The sequence below is a fragment of the Taeniopygia guttata genome, chromosome 14, assembly GCF_048771995.1.
Source record: "Taeniopygia guttata chromosome 14, bTaeGut7.mat, whole genome shotgun sequence".
In the NCBI taxonomy this organism is placed as follows: Eukaryota; Metazoa; Chordata; class Aves; order Passeriformes; family Estrildidae; genus Taeniopygia; species Taeniopygia guttata.
Genome location: NC_133039.1, coordinates 115,821 through 134,480, shown reverse-complemented (window position 1 = coordinate 134,480; position 18,660 = coordinate 115,821). Strand labels below are relative to the sequence as shown.

General features: G+C 39.8%; 1 protein-coding gene across 7 annotated transcripts in view; it reads left to right on the top strand.

Annotated features, from left to right (window-relative positions):
• The first annotated feature begins 1,590 nt into the window (after window positions 1-1,590).
• PDPK1 (3-phosphoinositide dependent protein kinase 1) overlaps window positions 1,591-18,660 on the top strand; it is a 31,977-nt gene continuing 14,907 nt past the window's right edge. The window contains exons 1-6 of one of the 7 annotated variants that reach the window (XM_030285172.4): window positions 1,683-1,811; window positions 2,549-2,700; window positions 12,481-12,747; window positions 16,377-16,419; window positions 16,608-16,745; window positions 18,005-18,149. In XM_030285172.4, coding sequence (XP_030141032.1) covers window positions 2,698-2,700; window positions 12,481-12,747; window positions 16,377-16,419; window positions 16,608-16,745; window positions 18,005-18,149 — 596 coding nt within the window. In that variant the 5' untranslated portion in view covers window positions 1,683-1,811; window positions 2,549-2,697. Of the gene's footprint in view, window positions 1,614-1,654; window positions 2,076-2,548; window positions 2,701-12,480; window positions 12,748-16,376; window positions 16,420-16,607; window positions 16,746-18,004; window positions 18,150-18,660 lie in introns of those variants that run through there. The other 6 variants (XM_072935828.1, XM_012577902.5, XM_072935826.1 and 3 more) reach the window with 6 other exon arrangements.

The window sequence follows — 18,660 nt, the reverse complement described above, 5'->3', positions numbered from 1 at the left end:
GGTATGCTTTCTGGTGGTGTGTTTGAGGGTTGTTGGGTTGGTTTGGTTTGATTTGTCTGTCTCACCTGGGACTTCTATTCCCATAAACTGCCCAGGGCATGGGAGTTATATTTAGCCTCCACCTAGGTCTGCGGAACACAGTCTTCAGTTCTGTTTTTGTGTCTCTTCATGGCCCCTGCGCCTGGACTTCAGGCAGGTTATATTTGGATTAGCCCCCTTGAGTGGATGTGGCAGTATCTCTGCTCCCCGGGGCCGTGTCCCCCCTCTCGGGGCAGTGTCCCCCCAGTCCCGGGGCAGTGCAGTGTCCCCCCTCCCGGGGCAGTGTCCCCCTCCCCAGGCAGTGTGCCCCCAGTCCCGGGGCAGTGTCCCCCCTCCCGGGGCAGTGTCCCCCTCCCCAGGCAGCGTCGCCCCAGTCCCAGGGCAGTGTCCCCGCTCCCGGGGCAGTATCCCCCTCCCCAGGCAGTGTGCCCCCAGTCCCAGGGCAGTGTCCCCGCTCCCGGGGCAGTGTCGCCCTCCCGGGGCAGTGTCCCCCTCCCCAGGCAGTGTGCCCCCAGTCCCGGGGCAGTGTCCCCCTCCCCAGGCAGTGTGCCCCCAGTCCCGGGGCAGTGTCCCCCTCCCCAGGCAGTGTGCCCCCAGTCCCGAGGCAGTGTGCCCCCAGTCCCGGGGCAGTGTCCCCCCTCCCGGGGCAGCGTCCCCCTCCCCGGTCCAGCGCGCTGCCCCTCGGCGCGTGGCCGCCCCCTGCTGGCGGATCCCGGCGGTTCCTCCCGTGTCCCGGCAGCGCCCACCTCCCCCGACTCTCAGTAGCTACACACACAGTCACAGTACTACTGCCCTAAGTTACACAGAAGCTTCTTGGTACTCGGCAGTTTCTCTGAGAGGCCTAAAATATGGATAGTCTGAATAGCAAAGGTAGGCTTACAATAAAACGCCCCCACACAGACACACACATCCACTGATCCATGCATCCAACCTACAAGATTATGATCAATTGTTATACTCATCTGCAGAAGGATGAGAAAATTGTCATACATGAAAGCTGATTTAGGCTCTTTAAAAAAATCTTTCTGAAAAAAGTGGATCAACCCTGGGACACGGCAGTTACCCTGGCCCTCCACGCCACCCCCATTTGAAGCTGAATATCTCTATCTTGCAGATTCTGATGTTCAGTAAACTAGATGGTCTTTTCCTTCCTCATCCTTTTGAGTAATCCCTCACAACCCTAGGAATTCCTTGTCAAACTGAAGTTGTTCGCTGCAGCGTTGTGCACCGCTGGCCCCTCCGTCCCGGCACGAGGACTGACAGGAAGCCGTTAACGGGCCCGACCGCACCGCAGGGAAAACAGCCTGTCACAACTGGCGAGGGACCACTGGTGTTATGCAGACGAGGCGGGTTCTCAGGGACGAACACCCGCACTGGAGTTGCATTTATGACGCACTTGAGTTCCGAGCTGTGCGGAGGGCGCGGCACGGCCCGAGGCCAGCGGAGGTGTTGGGGCCGCCCGCCCGGTTCCGCCCTCGGCTCGCAACTTCCGGGGGGCGTCAGCCCGCAAGTGCGCACCCTCCGCTCGGCTCGGGCGCTGGGGCTGCCGGGGGACGCTGTGGCCTGGCCCGAGTGTGAGTGACAGTGACTGCCACCAATGAGCGAGTGCAGTGTGCGGAAAACCCGCCTACGGCGGGGGGATTGTTGTGGTGACGTCAGGGGCGGGGGACGCGGCCGCCCCATTGGCTCCGGTTGGGCCGAGCGCCTGGCGCGGAACGGGAGCGGAGCGGCGCCGGGCCGGGCGGGCCATGGCCAGCACCGGCAGCCCCCTGGTGAGTCCGGGCGCGGGGAGCGGCCCGCGGGCCGGGCGGGCCATGGCCGGCACCGGCAGCCCCCTGGTGAGTCCGGGCGCGGGGAGCGGCCCGCGGGCCGGGCGGGCCATGGCCGGCACCGGCAGCCCCCTGGTGAGTCCGGGCGCGGGGAGCGGCCAGCGGGCCGGGCGGGCCATGACCGGCACCGGCAGCCCCCTGGTGAGTCCGGGCGCGGGGAGCGGCCCGCGGGTCGAGTGGGCCATGACCGGCACGGGCAGCCCCCTGGTGAGTCTGCCCGGGCCGCGGCCCTCGGGATGCTGTGGGAATAAGTAGGCCCGGGCGTAAGGGCCGGCCCGTGAGAGGTGGCGGCCCGTGCCCGGCGCTCTGGCGGCAACGGGGTCGCGGTGGGCTTTGGCGAGCGGCCCGCCTCCTGCGGCCGTTGGAGCAGGGCGGGTGCGCGGGCTCTGCCGCGCGTAGGGCCGCTGTCGTCTCTGCTGCTCGCGGTCCTTCTTGCGCTCCCCGCTCCTGGGTCGCTGCGGGTCCCGCGGGAGGGCTCCGCTCTTCCCCGAGCGTGGCCCGTTCGCGGGAGGAACTGAGGCCGATGATGCAGGGGCCGCACTGCGGCCTCTCGTGAACCTCCGTTTTCGGTTCCAGTCCGGGGCGTTGGCGTGGCTGTGCCGGGCCGTCTCCCGACGGGAGAACAGGCGTTGTTGCCCTGTGAGAGATACCTGTCACTCTATAATCGATTTCTTTTGTAGTAGGAACAAACGCGTGAGGAACATCGCAAGGGTCACAGTAGGACGCCGTTTCAAATGCAGTTGTTTACGTTAGTCTGACAGCGTAAACTCGGTTTGTGTGCAGTGGCATATCTTGAAGATGGAGTTGTAGCTGGTATACAGACGTGGTAATGGTAAATCTTCTTTTGTGTTATAAGTTATACAGTTTAGTTAGCGTAGGCATTTCATAATGAAACGAAAAAGAATCACCAGCTTTCACTTGTGTTGGCAAAATTACCTGGCAGTGATATGTCCCTTATCCTCATGAGCATGCTGCTGTGCGTTTGGGTCTTGTGTTCTGTCAGTTGCAAGTTGCCAAGCTTCATTCTGCAGCACTTAAAACCTTTTCATCAGCTGGAATTGGTTAAGGAGGGTTTTCTGTGGAGAATAGCACAGTAGTGTTATTCTTGATATGCTGTTTCAGTGTGCTCTCCTCTTCGTGCTCAGTGATTTTCATCAGGGTATTACACAAAATCATATTTATTCACTGAAGATGAGAAGTACTGTGGGAATAGCTCTACAGAGCACATAAATGCTACATCAAGGATTATGAGATAAATCAATTTTTGATTATTATCTTTTTTGGTTTTTTTCTCAAAAATACTTGCCTTTCTCTTCCTTTTCTATATACAATTTAGGTCCTTGCCCATAAGAAAAACATGCAGAGAGGGGGAAAATTAAGAACCTAACTGATGATTATTTAGGTAAAATTAGGATATTTTGTCAGAATAATTATTTTTCATTCCTTCTCTTCCATTCAATTTAATATTCTCCTGGTCAGGTGAGTGTACTGACAGGCAGTACCAGATACAGGTGGCCCAATTCAGCTAACCTTTTTGTAATTCAGATGTCTTCAAATATGGGAAATCCAGTATTTCTGAGACTGCGCAAGTTACTGTTGATGTTTATGTGACAGAGTTAATGACATAATGAATTCTGTGATTACTGAATTGTAAATGCATAAGAGGGATTAGGGATAGGAGGTGTGAATAGAGCACAGCTTTGAAAGGAACATTCAAGCAATTATCTGCCAATACAGTTTTCTGTATTTTTATAAGCACAGACAGTTCCTAAAATGTTCCATTATTTTCTGAAGATGTGACATAAGGAGGGAGTTGTACCTCTAAGAAGGAAAGTATTTTAGTGCAGCTTTAGTTGCTGATTCCAGCGTGTTGTTCGTTATTTGCTGATAATCTTATTGTGAGTATATTGGGTCTCAAACCAAGAAGTGCCCATCTTCTCAAAATAAGAAGTCTGGAAGTATGGTAAATAACATCCTTATTTGCAGCAACATCTCTACTGGACTGTTCAGCTGCACTAGCAATTATTAGATTCTGCCAGTGTTTCTGACCTGATAAAGCCTATTGTGTATCATGGATCTGGCTGAACAAAATCGCTAGCTTCTTTTTATTCCCCCAGTGGAACTAATATGAACTACACTTTTCAAAGTATTGGGCTCACAGAGCATGTTTTTCATCTATGTTAAGAATTAGATTACACTATGTTAACAGTTCTGTTTGTAGTTATTCGTAGGTGTAAAACTTCCAGATACATATGTAGGGAAAACCCTTCAGGCCTGTCTATTTAATGCTCTCTTCTTCTTGGTTTTCATCATAAAGCCATGACTAGTTTTTATTATTCATGTATGGGCTTTTAATTGGGATAAGTTTTCAGTAAATGTTCTAGGCATCAAATCCCTTACCAAAGCAGGCTGCAGGAATAGAAAATAGTAGAAGACATGGATGTTGAAAAGGTGCTTAAAGGTGGAAAAATCAGAAGTTTTAAGAGGAGCAGTTTTATATGCATTCATGTTTCTAACATTAAACGTTCTTAGAGCTAGTGGAAAGGACATGATCCACAAAATAATCTGAGTATAATAGGGATGTTTTACTAAACAATGATTCTACTATGTTGCTAGGCTTTTTTAATTTTTTTAACAATTTTTTTTTTCTTTAGGTTGTTGATCTATTACAGGGACAGAACTAAAGTTTAATTTAGCTCTTGGAACTCTACAGGTAGACTATTGTAGCTGGGTGTTGTAAGATACCCTGCAGGCTCAGGCTCATTGCACTTTTCTGAAGCAGATCAGTTAGAAGGCAGCATTGCCAGAAAATCTTGGAAAGGGATGCTGACTGCTGAGGTACTTGCGGGAATTTTTGTACAGAAGGCATGAAACCAGGGGTACAATCACTTTGTTAGACTGAAAAATGTGATAAAATGGCAAAGTAATAAATATAAATTTCGTCTGTGAATATGTGAAATATTTTAGTAATGCCTAGCTTTTTAACAGTAAGCTTGTATTTGTATATATATTTGTCAAGAAAAACTGTATGGATTGGTGTAGAACTAGCACGTTTATTGCATTCAGAAAATACGTGAGTGATCTTAATTTAGAAAACACTATGTTTGAAAGATAAAATCCTTTTCCAAGTTCCTCATATTGGAGCTTGCCAAAGAATATGTATGATGCAAAGGAATTATTGTTTCTGGTATTCCAAATGGAAAAAAATCTTCTTTTCAAGTGGCCAGGTTAGATTATGTATATATAATAAAGAAGGAAAATAGGGGAAGAAGCAGATTTTCCTTCTTTCCCACTTCCCTTTCTCACATCTTACTTGCAGGTAAGCTTGTAGAAACTTACTGTAGTCTAAAGCACCTGAAAGTACTTGAAACAAAATGCACCAAGCTAGCTATTTGGTCTAGAACCTTATTTTTCATGCCATATGAATTCTACTTAGAATTGCTGTAGCAAATAAGTGTTTTGCTGTGTGAGTAAATATTGAATTTTAGAATCCTGCTCTAAAAGACAAGCTGTAAATACTTCACTTGCAAATATTTTATAATTCTTTATGGTGAAAAATTGAAAGGATTAACTTGCTTAGCGCATTCTGCTGAAAAAATACTAAATTCAGTGTTTGGTTCTTTAGTAATCCTGCAGGAATTTACAGTCCTTGACTGTGCCATGAATCCTTTGTATGTACACTCCATCTATATACTGCCACCTTGGTGTGTCTGCTTCTCTGTTCTTCACCCCAAGCTGTTCTCTTTGCCTCCTGTAGCTGCTAGCAAGGCACCTGGCATAGGAAGCCCTTTTGTGTTTGCTAGCCTGAGCCTCTGTCTATGCTGCGCAGCACCTGGTTACCAGTGTGCCTTGTGAGGTAGCTGGTGGTGTATCCTGGGATCTAGACTATTGCGATCACAGATGGCTTTTGTTTTCTTGTGACCTAGCCTAGATCTGTTTATGTTAAATTAATTCTCAGTAGTTTGTTTACATTATGGCTGTTTGGGCTATAGGCTGACTTTAGGTTCTTGGAGATTTTAGTGGTTTCCTGTTTCTGATTTGTTTTGAAATACTAGGCAGTGGAAGGAGGCCTTAAATAGTCTGTCTCTGAAGATGATTGGAACTTAATGCTTTGCTTAGCAGTAGAGGAGGTTAGAAGGTAACTGGCTGATATGCAGGTTCTTATAAATCCTTTCATTAGCTTTAATCCCTACCTGATTTTGCAATTAGAATCTTGGAAGTCAGTGGCAAGAAATACCACTGTATATAAAGTATTCAAATTTAGAAAAGGGTGTTTGCATAAACTAAAATTTTGGATCAGCATTACTTGGTATGTGAAGAATAAATTTCTCTAGAAGTGAAAACAGTCTTGTGGATAAAATACCTTTATTCCCTAAAGGTCAAAACAATCTAAAAATGTAGAGGTGTTCTCTGTGCTTCCAAAGCATTGAGCCTTTTGGCTATATTTTTGCAAATATAATATAACGCTGATATCCTCATTACTCGCTTATGGATGAATTGTGTTACGGACTTACTGCACAAAGCAAGAAATGACAGTAGACAAACAGTACTTCTGTTTGCTGCTACTGCACAGGTACCAGCCATTTTAGGTAAAATAGGGGAAAGCTTGAAGTTTTCAAGCTTGAATAGGGGAAAGCTTGAAGCTTTCAATTTGTGCAGTCTTTAATCTTGAAACGTATTACCAGGACATGATTTTTAAAGCTGTTTTATTGTCTTTTAAATTATGGTTATTTCTACCAAGATATATTGTTAAGAGATTTTTGGGGGAAACAGTTTTATGCAGTACTTCAGTGCTTACCTTTCAGCATTAGAGAGATTTCAAATGACACTGGGCATGAAGGTGAGCATAGTTGTTTTGGTGGGTTAGAGCCTAGACTTCTTTAATCAGTTAGCATAGCAGTCTGTCTGGACAAGAACAACAAAAACCCATTGCTTTTATGCAGCTAAATGCTTTTGAAATTTGCATAGTTAATTCATAAAAATGGTCTTTAAACAATAGATTTTTCATGTGGCAACTTCTGAGATCAAAAAACTTCACCATAGCTAGATATGACTTCCAATTCTCTTGCAAAATGAATTTGTGTTAAAATTGTTTTTATAATTGAACTATGAGATTTGAATATGTTCATTTAAATGTAATAGTTGGTAACCATTTATGAACCTTCATCAAAGTATAGATTTTGACAAATTGTTTGGCTTCAGACTGTTTTGCTGACTGCGAAAGTCAGTTTCTTCAAGATACGTGGTATTAAAGGGGCAGTTTGTTGGCTGATGTGCTAAATTTTAAGTTCTCTATAGTAATCTTTTGCATGCCATTGCATGGCAAGGTTTGAAAAAGTGCTGATGCAGCTCTATGCAACATAAATGCAAGCCACTGCTACATGAGATCACAAGATTAATGTTTGATGTTAATGCTTTTTAAATATCTACAAATAACTAATACATAGAGTGGGGTTTGTTTGCTGCAGTTTGATATTGTCTTCAAAAAACTCTACAGAAAAGTGTGTCCTGGTTTCCTGGTGGTTTTTTGTTTTGTTTTTTAGTTTTTTTGGGGTTTTTTTGAGAGAAGTGTTTGCTCTTATAAGTCATGTTGAACTTCTGTCAAGCTGAAAGTGTGAGCTCGGTACATGTCTTTAAATACCTCCCAATTACTGTGTTTTAATATGCCTGTATGTATTTTGGTGTCAAAGTTAACCTGTTAAGTGGGTGAACAGTTAACAAGCTGTGTGATGCATTCAAAGTACTTCTGAGACTTGACTTACTGTGAGTTTTGTCCTGTTCATTACATGCTTGATTTTATGTTAGAGTAAAAAGACTGGTAGCATGTAGTGACCTTTTCTAATGAATTTTTTTTTTTTTTCTCTTTAGGCTAGTATTTTAATTACTTCAAGGCAATAATAATGTTGGCATATAGATGTACTGTTACATTCTTGAGATTATCTGATGAACTTCTAATCATATTCAAAGTGCATATAAAGAGAAACACCATGCAATGGGGTTTCATTTGTCAGTATATTGTTTTTCTCTATACAGATGCATGTTCAATTGGTTAATAGAAAGAGGATGCTGTTGGTCACTTAGCAGAAAGTCTGACAATCCATTTTTAGACAGACATCCAGAGCATAAATAGACATGAGCATATAATGTCTGAGAACTGATGTTTACTGCAGTTTATGAAAGCGCACTATCTATTGTTGCTCTGGGTTTTCTTCATTGAGGGTACTTCACTCTGGTGCAGCAACAGAATTTATGAAAGGAAAACTGGTGTTAAATATTGATAGGGATCACACAATAATCATTACACTTCCTGCAAACAGCTCCTGCATGGGATTGGTATTTATTAGTGCAAACTGTACTGTGCTCTCTGCACTAAAACATGAAGCCTTTAGTTGGATTTTGTTACTCTGAATCAGTGGGTTTGTATCTTCAGTTTCATTTACCTGAACTACACTGCTTTTGCCTGCAGACTCATTTTAGGTACTACGAGGTATAGTTTCAGGACATATCTTCAGGCCCATCTAAGTATCTGACCTGATCAGTTGCTTTTTGCTTTTGGAATATACTGGAACTCTCAGGGTGTGTTACACAGTAACCTTTGAACTGGAGACTGTCACAACTAGGTATTGGGGAGCATAGAGAAGGTTAACATTTTAATTGTGGGATATGAGGGTGGAGGAGGCCAGTGGGAAAGCTGTGTGTAATATCTGTTAATCATCCCTTTATCCCTTCTGATGCTCTTTTTCAGATATGTGTGTCACATGCAGTTGGTGTATCTTTGTCAACCCTCTGAAGCACAAGTGTGCCATTAAAAGAACATATTAAATATGACTGCTTAGCTTTTTGGTTTTTTCACTTTAAAACTCTAGGTTGTCAATGTTTAAATTGTAAGCAATACAAAATAAATTTCACTTTCAGAACTTTCGTCTTACATGACAAAAGGTCAAAACAGTTTATAAAATCGCTCAGGCCAAACCTTGAACTGTCTTTAGCAGAATCTTGGGTTTTGCTAATCTTCTAGCTTATAGTCTCATTAGCATTATTTATAATCAAAACAAATGTACCAGTTGAAGTTTAAAGGTCATGTTGCTTTATGTAGAAAATACTTTGTTACCAAGGTCTGCTTCCAAAAAAATTAGCTTTATAGGTAGTTAGATGGAAGAGGTTTTGTGATCATGTATTAATGCAGCTTGAGATTCCATAATAGTCAGCAGTCAGACTCAGTGTTATCAGACAGCTAAGAGATCAGGATCCTGTTCGTACTGATTTTCTTTGTAATAGGTCTTGCTAGTAGAATTTCAGCAATAACAAAGATGTTCTCAGTCATCTTCAGTGTTCAACATCCTGTCACGTAGTACAGAAGTAAAGGATATTGGAAGTTTTAGAAGCTCAGTCTCTAAAAGTATTTTTTGCTGCTGTCAGTGTTGATAGAATAGTCTCAGGAAAATATTGCTGCAGATTTTGTGGTGGGAAAAAGCTAGTGGAGATGCAGTTGTGGTTGTTGCTTTAGAGAAGTGTGGTATGTGTTTAATGCATATAAATACATTAACAATTGTAGTGATAGTGCTGTTTTCAAAATGCTGAATTGCAAAGGGAAAAGGTATGAGTCCATTTGGGTGGCAGGGAGGAAAGGAAAAATGTGATCCTATCTAGTAAGCTTTTTGCATTGATTCCAGTTTACGTAAAGTATATTTCTACTGTTTGCAGACAAGTGGGGAAAAGAACAGTATTAGTACTTCATGTATAAATAGAAGGAATCCTGTTTCTAGTTATTTAATGAAAACTACTTCATGGAGATTTTGAAATTACTGTTAATCTATAATGCCACATATATTCATAAGATTTGTTATTTTCTTCCTTGAAAGGTTTTAAAACTCAAGTATGTTGCACTTAGAATGAAACTAATTCTATATGAAAGTATATGAAAAGGAGAACCCTTAAGGGTTTGGGAAAGTAGTGTTAGAGACTAGTTTTTAAAGAGATAGAACTGCTAGATCAGTAGTTATCAGTATGGTCCATGGTGATACATGACATGCAATACGTCAGTCTGTTGTTACCATGTGAGGATCTATGCTTTCACTAGCTGCCATCTGAGAAATGTTGATAATTGCTAGAAGGAGAGCATCCTCAAGCTTCTGAGAATTGCAGATGCAGTTTAGAACATTTTAAATTTCAGTTACTGACCTTGTATCTCACTAAAAAAATGTCTGCATCTGGCAGAAGAAGGATCTTAAGTCTGATTTTTATAAAAGACTATGGTATAGGGTTATATCAGATAAGCTGGCCTGTATTCTGTTTTAGGCATATGTGAAAACCTATTATGAAGATGCGTATATGGTTTCTGCAGACATGTTTTTTGGAGCCTTTCATAGTAAAACTGAGAAGGTAAATAATACTGCACAAAATACTAAAGAAGAATATATGGAGTATGAAAGGGCAAGTGTAGGAATTACTTTTTTCAGTAGATGTTGAGATGCAGACCTAGTTGCATAGTTCTGTCATTTCTTAGGTAACTGATCCTTTTAAATCTATTGCATGTTCCTCTGTCCTCCTTGTTCCTAATCTTGACTTTCCTTTGAGAAAGTCAGGGGACTAATTGATGTTGTACCCTGGCTGAAAATAACCTTCTTTTCCTACAAAGTACTTTACTCCTGTCTCTTCCCTCAGGATTTTTCTATACTTGATATTAATTGTGACTTAGTTTCAGCTACTGTGTAATGAAACACACTGCATCCAGCACCTTTTCCCCCCTTTATCACAGTGCTGTGATGCTTTTGGGGTGGATGTTTTTCTTGCTTGTTTGCTTTTTCAAGGTGATCTTGCTAGCTGCGGAATCTAATCAGACCTCTCTACCCCTGCAATGCTACTGCTTTATTTTCCTGTAAAACCTCATTTATGACTGGAGCCAGTTCATAATTTAGATCCTGGTATTTAATCTGTGTGTATGTGTGTTTTATTTACTGTATTTCATTTGATGGGATGGTTTTTATACTGGCATCGCTTCAGTTGCTGAGCACTCATGCTTGTGTCAGTCTTGCTGCAGTATTGATGGGAAAGGGTACAATCTGTTTTTAATTATAGCTGGTGTGTATCTTTAGACACGCTGCTGTGTGAGTAGGTGTCTGAAGGAGAGGTGATTCATCTGGGACATGAAAATTCTGGGGACAATAGTTACTCTGCATAAGGTGTCAGCTAAAATATATGTGTATAAGGCATAAAAAGAACTGTGACCTACAGCACATACACTTTAATGTGTATATGCATAATAATAGTATCAGTTTTAGCAGTAAATAAAGGCAGCATTTCTGTACTGCACAGAGCACAACCAAGTGCTGTTTGGGAGCTAGGTTCCTTAAGACCATGTGCATGAGTGAGTGCCAATCCAATTCCCTTCCAAGGTGGTTTCTGACAAAAATGCAGAAAACTGTTTCAAATTGAAGTTCATGAGGTAAAAAATATTCTTTTTGTGAGAAGTAATTTTTAATTTGGTAACATGATGCATGTTACAGACTCTCTGACATGGTTGTACAATACATGTGTTTTGAGATTAGGTGATTTTCATTAAGTCATAGTTTCATTCTTCTGGATGCATGTTAGACTACTGAGATTTAAAAAATGGTGTTAACTTTCTTAAATATTTCCTCTGTTTACATACAATTTTTTTTTTTTTTTTTTTTTTTTTTTTTTGTCAGCAGTAGTTTAGCAGAGCTCTCCTATTTGTTTATGGTTTCTGGACAGTTTCAAGTAAAACATCAGAAGCAGTCCCTGACAGACTAATTGTGGTGTACTACCAAAAGGGGCAAAAAGCAACTTCACAAGGTTCCTTGATCTTACTTAGGGAAAATTGATAAAAGTGTACCAAATGACAATTTGCTTTGTATATTACATTAATTAAATTTTAAGACTGTATCTTCTTGTATTTGCTGTTTTCTGGGCTATGTCTGTTCTTTTTGTTTTGCCGTTGGGCTGTCTTTCTGTGGCCATATATGCAATTTAAGTAATGCAATCTCCCTTGTTTTAAAAGGTCATGAACCAGAGCATTCTTCAAAAAAAGTTTTAGGTGTTGCTGATTATTAAACTCTCCACCTGATCTGCCTTTTTATGTTCTGTCCTCCCCCAATGTGTACTAAAGAGAAATGCTACCAGATAAAATGAAATTCTGAGTAAAAAATTAAGAATGTGTCCTTTGTCTCCATTAAAGTTTCCATGTATTCATTTAGAGTTCATTGTAACTTGGATCTCTGAACTGATGTTACTGGTACATACAGATGTTTATTGTAGGACTAGAAATTTAAGGTTATGTTATTCATAGGAGAAGATGCCATGGAATTTGATAACTTGGTGTTAGGAGCATTTTTTTGAGTTTAAAAAAAGCATTTTTGAATTAAAGTGTTCAGATGTTTGACCTATGGCTATATGACAGCATGACCTAAAAAGAGTTATTTATCAAATTGTTGCCATTTCCAACATAAATACTTTTATTCACTCCTAAAGGGATTTTTCATGATAATCCTTTCAAAGAAGAATTTTTATGATCTGTGTATAGAAATAAAGTACAGTTGTGCATGGTAATTATGTCAGGTATGGGAATAATAGTTTAATTTTCTCTTTTCAGTATGATGCTGTTCCAATCCAGTCAAGTGTGGTCTTATGCTCCTGTTCATCGCCTTCAATGGTGAGGAACCAAGCAGATTCCAGCACTCCTGTCATTTCCGCTTGTGGCAGCAGACAGGGATCTAACATGGAGGGCACAGCACCTGAATCAAGACCTAATTCAAACTCCTTGCAGCAACATACAGAACAGCAGCCTCCACAGCCTCGAAAGAAACGACCTGATGACTTCAAATTTGGGAAAATTCTTGGTGAAGGATCTTTTTCAACGGTAACTTGACTTTTCATAAGAAGTCACATAGCCTAGATAAACTTGCAAATTTGTTGTGTAAGATTGATGAGATTGAAATGTGGGGAGCACAGCTTGAAGAGTAAATGAACAGGATATAGTGAATTTAAGCTTAACTATTAAAATTGTCACCCTAAATATGGGTGGTGATTTTTTTTTTAAGCACCTCTTAAATTGATCAAAAGTCCTGTTGTATCCTGACAACTTGATGCTTGGATGTTTAATCAAAATTCCTTTCTGATGTAAGTGTGATAGCCATAATATGTTATGTAAAAAGTTTGATATAAAGGATTGGAATTGGTCTAGGAACTTGTGATAAAAACTATGCTATGTCCTGTCTATGGCAGGAGGTACTGCCAGATCCTTTCAAAAGAAAGAGCACCAATACTTCTCCAGTATTCTTACTCAGCCCCTGGTCCTTGAGGATTTAGTGAGTCACAATCAGTATGTGTTCAGTAGCCTTAAATGGTTTGTTTCTCACATCCACAGCATTGCACAAAAATGAATTACTTAAGTGTTACCTTAATGAATCCATGAAGCATTTAATACTTTCATGTGATGGTTTGGTAGTTTCCCAGTTGCAAAATAATAATATTTCTGTGTCTTTTTCATATACTTGTTGGGGTTTTCTTGTTCTTCCAGTACGGCCTACTGCAGTGTTTAGGTTGCAGGCCTCTAGTAGTTGTCAAGACTAATTTGCGTTCAAAGACATAGTTTACATAATTTGCAGGTTTCCTTAAAGCATCCAAGAGAGTTGTGGTGGTTTGGGTATATCAGACACTTTGCTTCAGTAGTACACTTTTCATATCTGCCTTTGATCTCTGAAAGTTAATGCCATGTTCCATGTAGGTAGGGAAATTCATAGGGCTCAGCCCAGATTCTGAATAAACTTTGTCCAGCACTCTGCTACCTGTCTTCCTGGACGGGTGCACAACCCTCTGATGAATTAACTTCAGAGCATTTGATCTGTGGGGCATGTATCTTTGTCATCATCAAAACATCTTGTTAAAAAGCATATGATTTGTTCATATTAAATACGGTTGTAGACTTGGAGATCTGACTGTACTCCCCAAGATCCTCACCAATATTCTAACTAAAAAGTATTTATCTCAAAAAAATAGGTGCCCTCATATTGCCATATATCCAACGACAGCTTCAGATTAAAAAAAAAAAAAACAAAACATTTTCTTTAAGGTCATAATGAATATATTCCATTTTCTTGGACTTCTGTTAAGCTACCACAAGCTCTTACCTAATGCCAGGGCTGCATTTTAAATTCAACAGAGATACACATGATGTAGCTTCAGAGCACTCTCCAATTTTGTGGGAGATTCTTCTACAGCTGCAACTTCTTGGACCTTTATATCATGTCTGATATAAACAAACACACAAATACTGGGTCTTCTACTTGTTGTTCTGCTCTTTTAAACTAATGAAAATCTAGTTGCTTTGTAGACAGCTTCAGGCTTCTTTCAGAATACTATCTGTTATTGGTGACAAAATCGTAATTCTCATGATTAAAGAGGCATGTTATGTAGCTCACCCCTTTCAATATGTGGGTACATACATATTCCACCTTGGTTTTGTCTCCACCTATAAATGAGGCATTTCTTAAAAACAGGAGCTCTAAGGAAGTATGATAGTCTGACCAAAACCAGTTCTTAAATGCAGATTTAATCTCTAGCAGCCTGAAGTATTTGTTTAAGTTTAGAATGGGGGTTGGTCATGATGTATGCCAGGTATGTTGGCAGTTATTTGTAGCTTTGTAGCCTCTGAAGGTTCTCTGCTCTACCTATCTCCCCTTCCTCTTCCCTTCCTTTGATTTGGGATGTTTAACTACATTTCTTGCCTTGCTGTTGTCTGAATTTACAACTTATCCATTTACAAGTTCTGTGAATGCATTTATTTTTCTGTTAGTTTCATTTTTTTTTTTAAAGCTATCCAGTTAATGTCTAATTTCTTTCTATAGAATTTACATTCCTTATTGATATTACTTCCTCCCGTAGGGTGGATAAGATTCAGGCCCCTGATAACAGAGACATCGTATTAATGTGTACCTCTGAGGGGTTGTTTGTTTGTTTTTTGTGCATATCTACTGTGGTTTTCTGGATTATTAGTTAAGAGGAAATTAAGATATATGGTATGCTCAGATTTGATTGGTGAGGAAGGAGCTTGAGGCTACCAAAGTACTGCTATCAGGTAAGTGCTCAGTGTACTTAGAACACAGCTGTTCAATATCAGTGTGTGTGGGTAATACCTGTGAAATACAATGGTAAAAAAAATTTGATACAGTGCAGGACTGGAAGAGAGTGAGTCTTTAGCATAATTTGCCAAGATATATTTTCATCTGTGTCAGCTGATCCCTTCTGCCATCTGAGTATGGTCTCTGTGTATGTGGGGTTTTATTTAATAACTGCCTTTTAAACTGACCTGCTTTCAGAAGCTTTCGTGATAGATATGGTTGATGAAACCTAGTTGCAAAAATTAGAAAAGTTAATAACATTCTCATTCAGCTGCACATCTTATCTGTGTGTACACAGAAGGATCTCAAAAATTCCTCATGCAGAGAGGTAGATGTTAACAGACTGGTTGTTTGTAATGTTTCTAATAGAAATTTTCATTGATCAAATACTGTAAATGTCAATGTGTTTTCAGGAGATGAAATTTTAAAGAAAGTTAAGGCTGCTTATTACTACTGAATGGAGGTCAATTTTCTAGTACTAAAGAGTCCAACTGCATGCACTTCTTTCTTCTGAAAAAATGCCTTATTTAGATTTCCTAAATACCTAACATTTAGCATCAGGTGTGTGTAGTAACATTTTAGAGTACTGTGTTATAACTGATTTTGCAAGGGATTAGAGGCAAGCCTGGTGCAGTGATTAAAAAAAAATAGTATGAAGCTGAGATTTTAGCAAGGTGTTGAAATGGATATAAACTTAAAATGAGAGAAAACAAAGAACTGTACAATAACATTGTAACTTACAAGTTTATTGGTTGAATTCATGCAAGAAGACCTTTCAGATTGACTCTAAAATTGCCTTTTATAGAGTTGTGTCTTGAAAATGAGCCTTGTGTTCCTCCAAAAGCATTTATCTTTAAAAATGTAAACCTGCTTGCCTGAAATTTCATCCCTTGCTTCTACTAATTGGAAGTCTTCTGTTCCTTTTATTTAAATCTCTTTCTAAACAAACTGTAAATAGTTGAAAGTTCTGTCTGACTTCTTATTTTTGCTCGTCCGGATAAAATTTACCTTTCAATCTTTGCCATCTGTATTAAGGAAAGTACTATGAAAATTGTTGTTATATGTATTCCTCAATGTACTTGTTGCTTTTTGTTTCCCCCTTTGAGAAAATTTGGCAATTTACTTTGACTTACATTACAGTCTCAGAATTCTGAAAAACAAAATTTGGTGTTTACACTCTTACGTGTGTAAGTCTTTTGGCAAAACAAGCATTGGTTGAACTGAGTTTCTGCAGAAGTCTTGCCGAAGCCAGCATAATATGAACACATGCTTAAATATTTTGCTGTGTTCCAATTACCTACTGGAAGATCAATGTTAGTGTATGTCTTTAGTGGCCAGTTACAATATGTTTTCTTTCCTCTGGCAACAGGTTGTCTTGGCTCGAGAATTGGCAAGTTCTAGAGAATATGCCAGTAAGTATTGACTCCTTTAACATGAACTTCTTGAAAATACAGTATTAATGTAGTCCACTTACAAAACACCTGTTGAAGGAACAGAATTAGTGGTTTCATGTTAATTAAATGCAACCAAAAAACTCCAAAACAAGATGAGCTTCAGTTACTTGTACCTCTTGCATTTTTACTCTCTTTTTTTCATTAAGTTAAAATTCTAGAAAAACGTCATATCATAAAAGAAAACAAGGTACCGTATGTGACACGAGAGAGGGATGTAATGTCCCGTCTGGATCACCCTTTTTTTGTGAAACTCTACTTCACCTTTCAGGATGATGAAAAGCTATGTATCCTTTGCCTATTAAAACTTAAAACTTGCTGTAACACTTAAGAAAGTGTAATAACAATGCCCAGTTTTGATTCCATGGAAAATGGTCTGACAGAAACAATGGATGTAACTTGAAGTATTTAAAATACCTTAATGTATGTGATGCTTTGTAGTCATGCTTTTAGCTGAAATTAAGCAGATTGAATTTGTGGGTCCTATCAAAGAGAAGAGTGTCTTGTCGGACAGAGGGGGAGCAATTAAACAAATTGTCCATGTGGTAAATGTTGAAGGATGACTTATAACAATCCAAGTTTAAAATTAATTTTAAAATTCCAAATTGGGTTGGAGGGAGGAGGTGGGATGTAGAGAAATGTTTCAGAAATATTTTATTCTTGATGTATATTTATGGGCGTACATATCCATCTATCTATCTAGTAAAACACAGTAATTCCTGCATTTAAAATGGGGGTAGCCAGCTATATTTCCTACTAGTTGTTTCATTTCCACAATTAGAGCTATTATTAAAATTTTTATGTAAAGATGAAAGTGCTTATAGAATGATGTGAATCCTCTGTTTGAGCTACTGTTTTCCCAGCTCTCTCTAACAGTAATTGCAAAGTGCAGTTTCGTCCTGGAAGCTCATTGCTTGGCAGTTGGCTTTTTTTTTTCTTTTCTTTTCTTTTCTTCTTCCTTTTTTTTTTTTTTTTTTTTTTTTTTTTTTTTGTGAAGAAAATATTAATTATGTGAACTTCCTCTTAAACCTCCTGCTTGGAATTGGCTGTGCCAAGCATAAAGGTAGAGATCAGTCTATTTCTGGGGTGAGTAAGTAGTTTTCTGGTTTTCAAAAAGGCTGGTAATTGTGCTGGCAAGCCCTATATATCATATGTATGAGCTCACAGGGCCTCTTTTGTGTAGTGTAAACACTTGCTCTAGTACTTTCTAGGTGATGGGACAATTTTTAACTTCTATCAGTTATTACTGTAAATAACTCTGAGGGCAATTATGTATGCCATTTAAATTAATTATCCAGGTCACTCTCTGGAAATACTATGATGTTAACCCTTTATGTAGTTTTTGCTATGCTAAGAAATTTGGACCCATGTCCTAGGTTGTTGATATATTTTAGAAATTGCTTGGGCTTGCTACTTGTAAAGTTTCAAATTAACCAACTTCTTCCTGTCGTTAATGTATTTTTAGTAGTATTCTCTTTAGCATAAGGTTTTGGGGATTTTTGTTTTAGAGTGGCTTAGAGATAAACCTTAACTAAGTTACATTCAGATTTTGGACTTAGCTATGCCAAAAACGGAGAGCTGCTAAAGTATATACGCAAAATTGGCTCATTTGATGAGACCTGTACAAGGTTTTATACTGCTGAAATTGTATCAGCCCTGGAGTATTTGCATGGCAAAGGAATCATTCACAGGTAATACAAAGTTAAGACAAACATGCAGTTGATCATGTAAGAGGTGGGTTTTTTCCTAAAAATGTTATTTGTGAAGCTAAAAGCAAAGTTGGATTTTGTGGAAAGATAAAGAGCACCAATTGCATTTGATCAGCCCTAGCAGAGTTAGCATCAGTAGTTAAACGTAGCAAGCTTGAGGAGGAGGGCCAATTACTGTTATACCAACTGCTGGAGCAGGAAAAAGTGAAAAAAAACTTCTGGCCTTGAATTAACATTCCCAAAGCTTGACTTTCAAGCTTCATCGGTTGACCTGAAAACCAGAAACTGACTTTTTGTTTAACTACTTCTTTTCCTGTGCTGTTATGTAGCAAAAGTAACTAGAATTCTTTTTGTATGTGGCTTAATGTGTACTATATAATCAAGTAAAATTAATCTATATCAGTTTTCACTGAATGAACAAATTTCACAAAGCTGCACAGTAATTAGGTAAGTGGTGAAATTAGCGAAGTTTTGAGTAATACTTTCAAAGTTG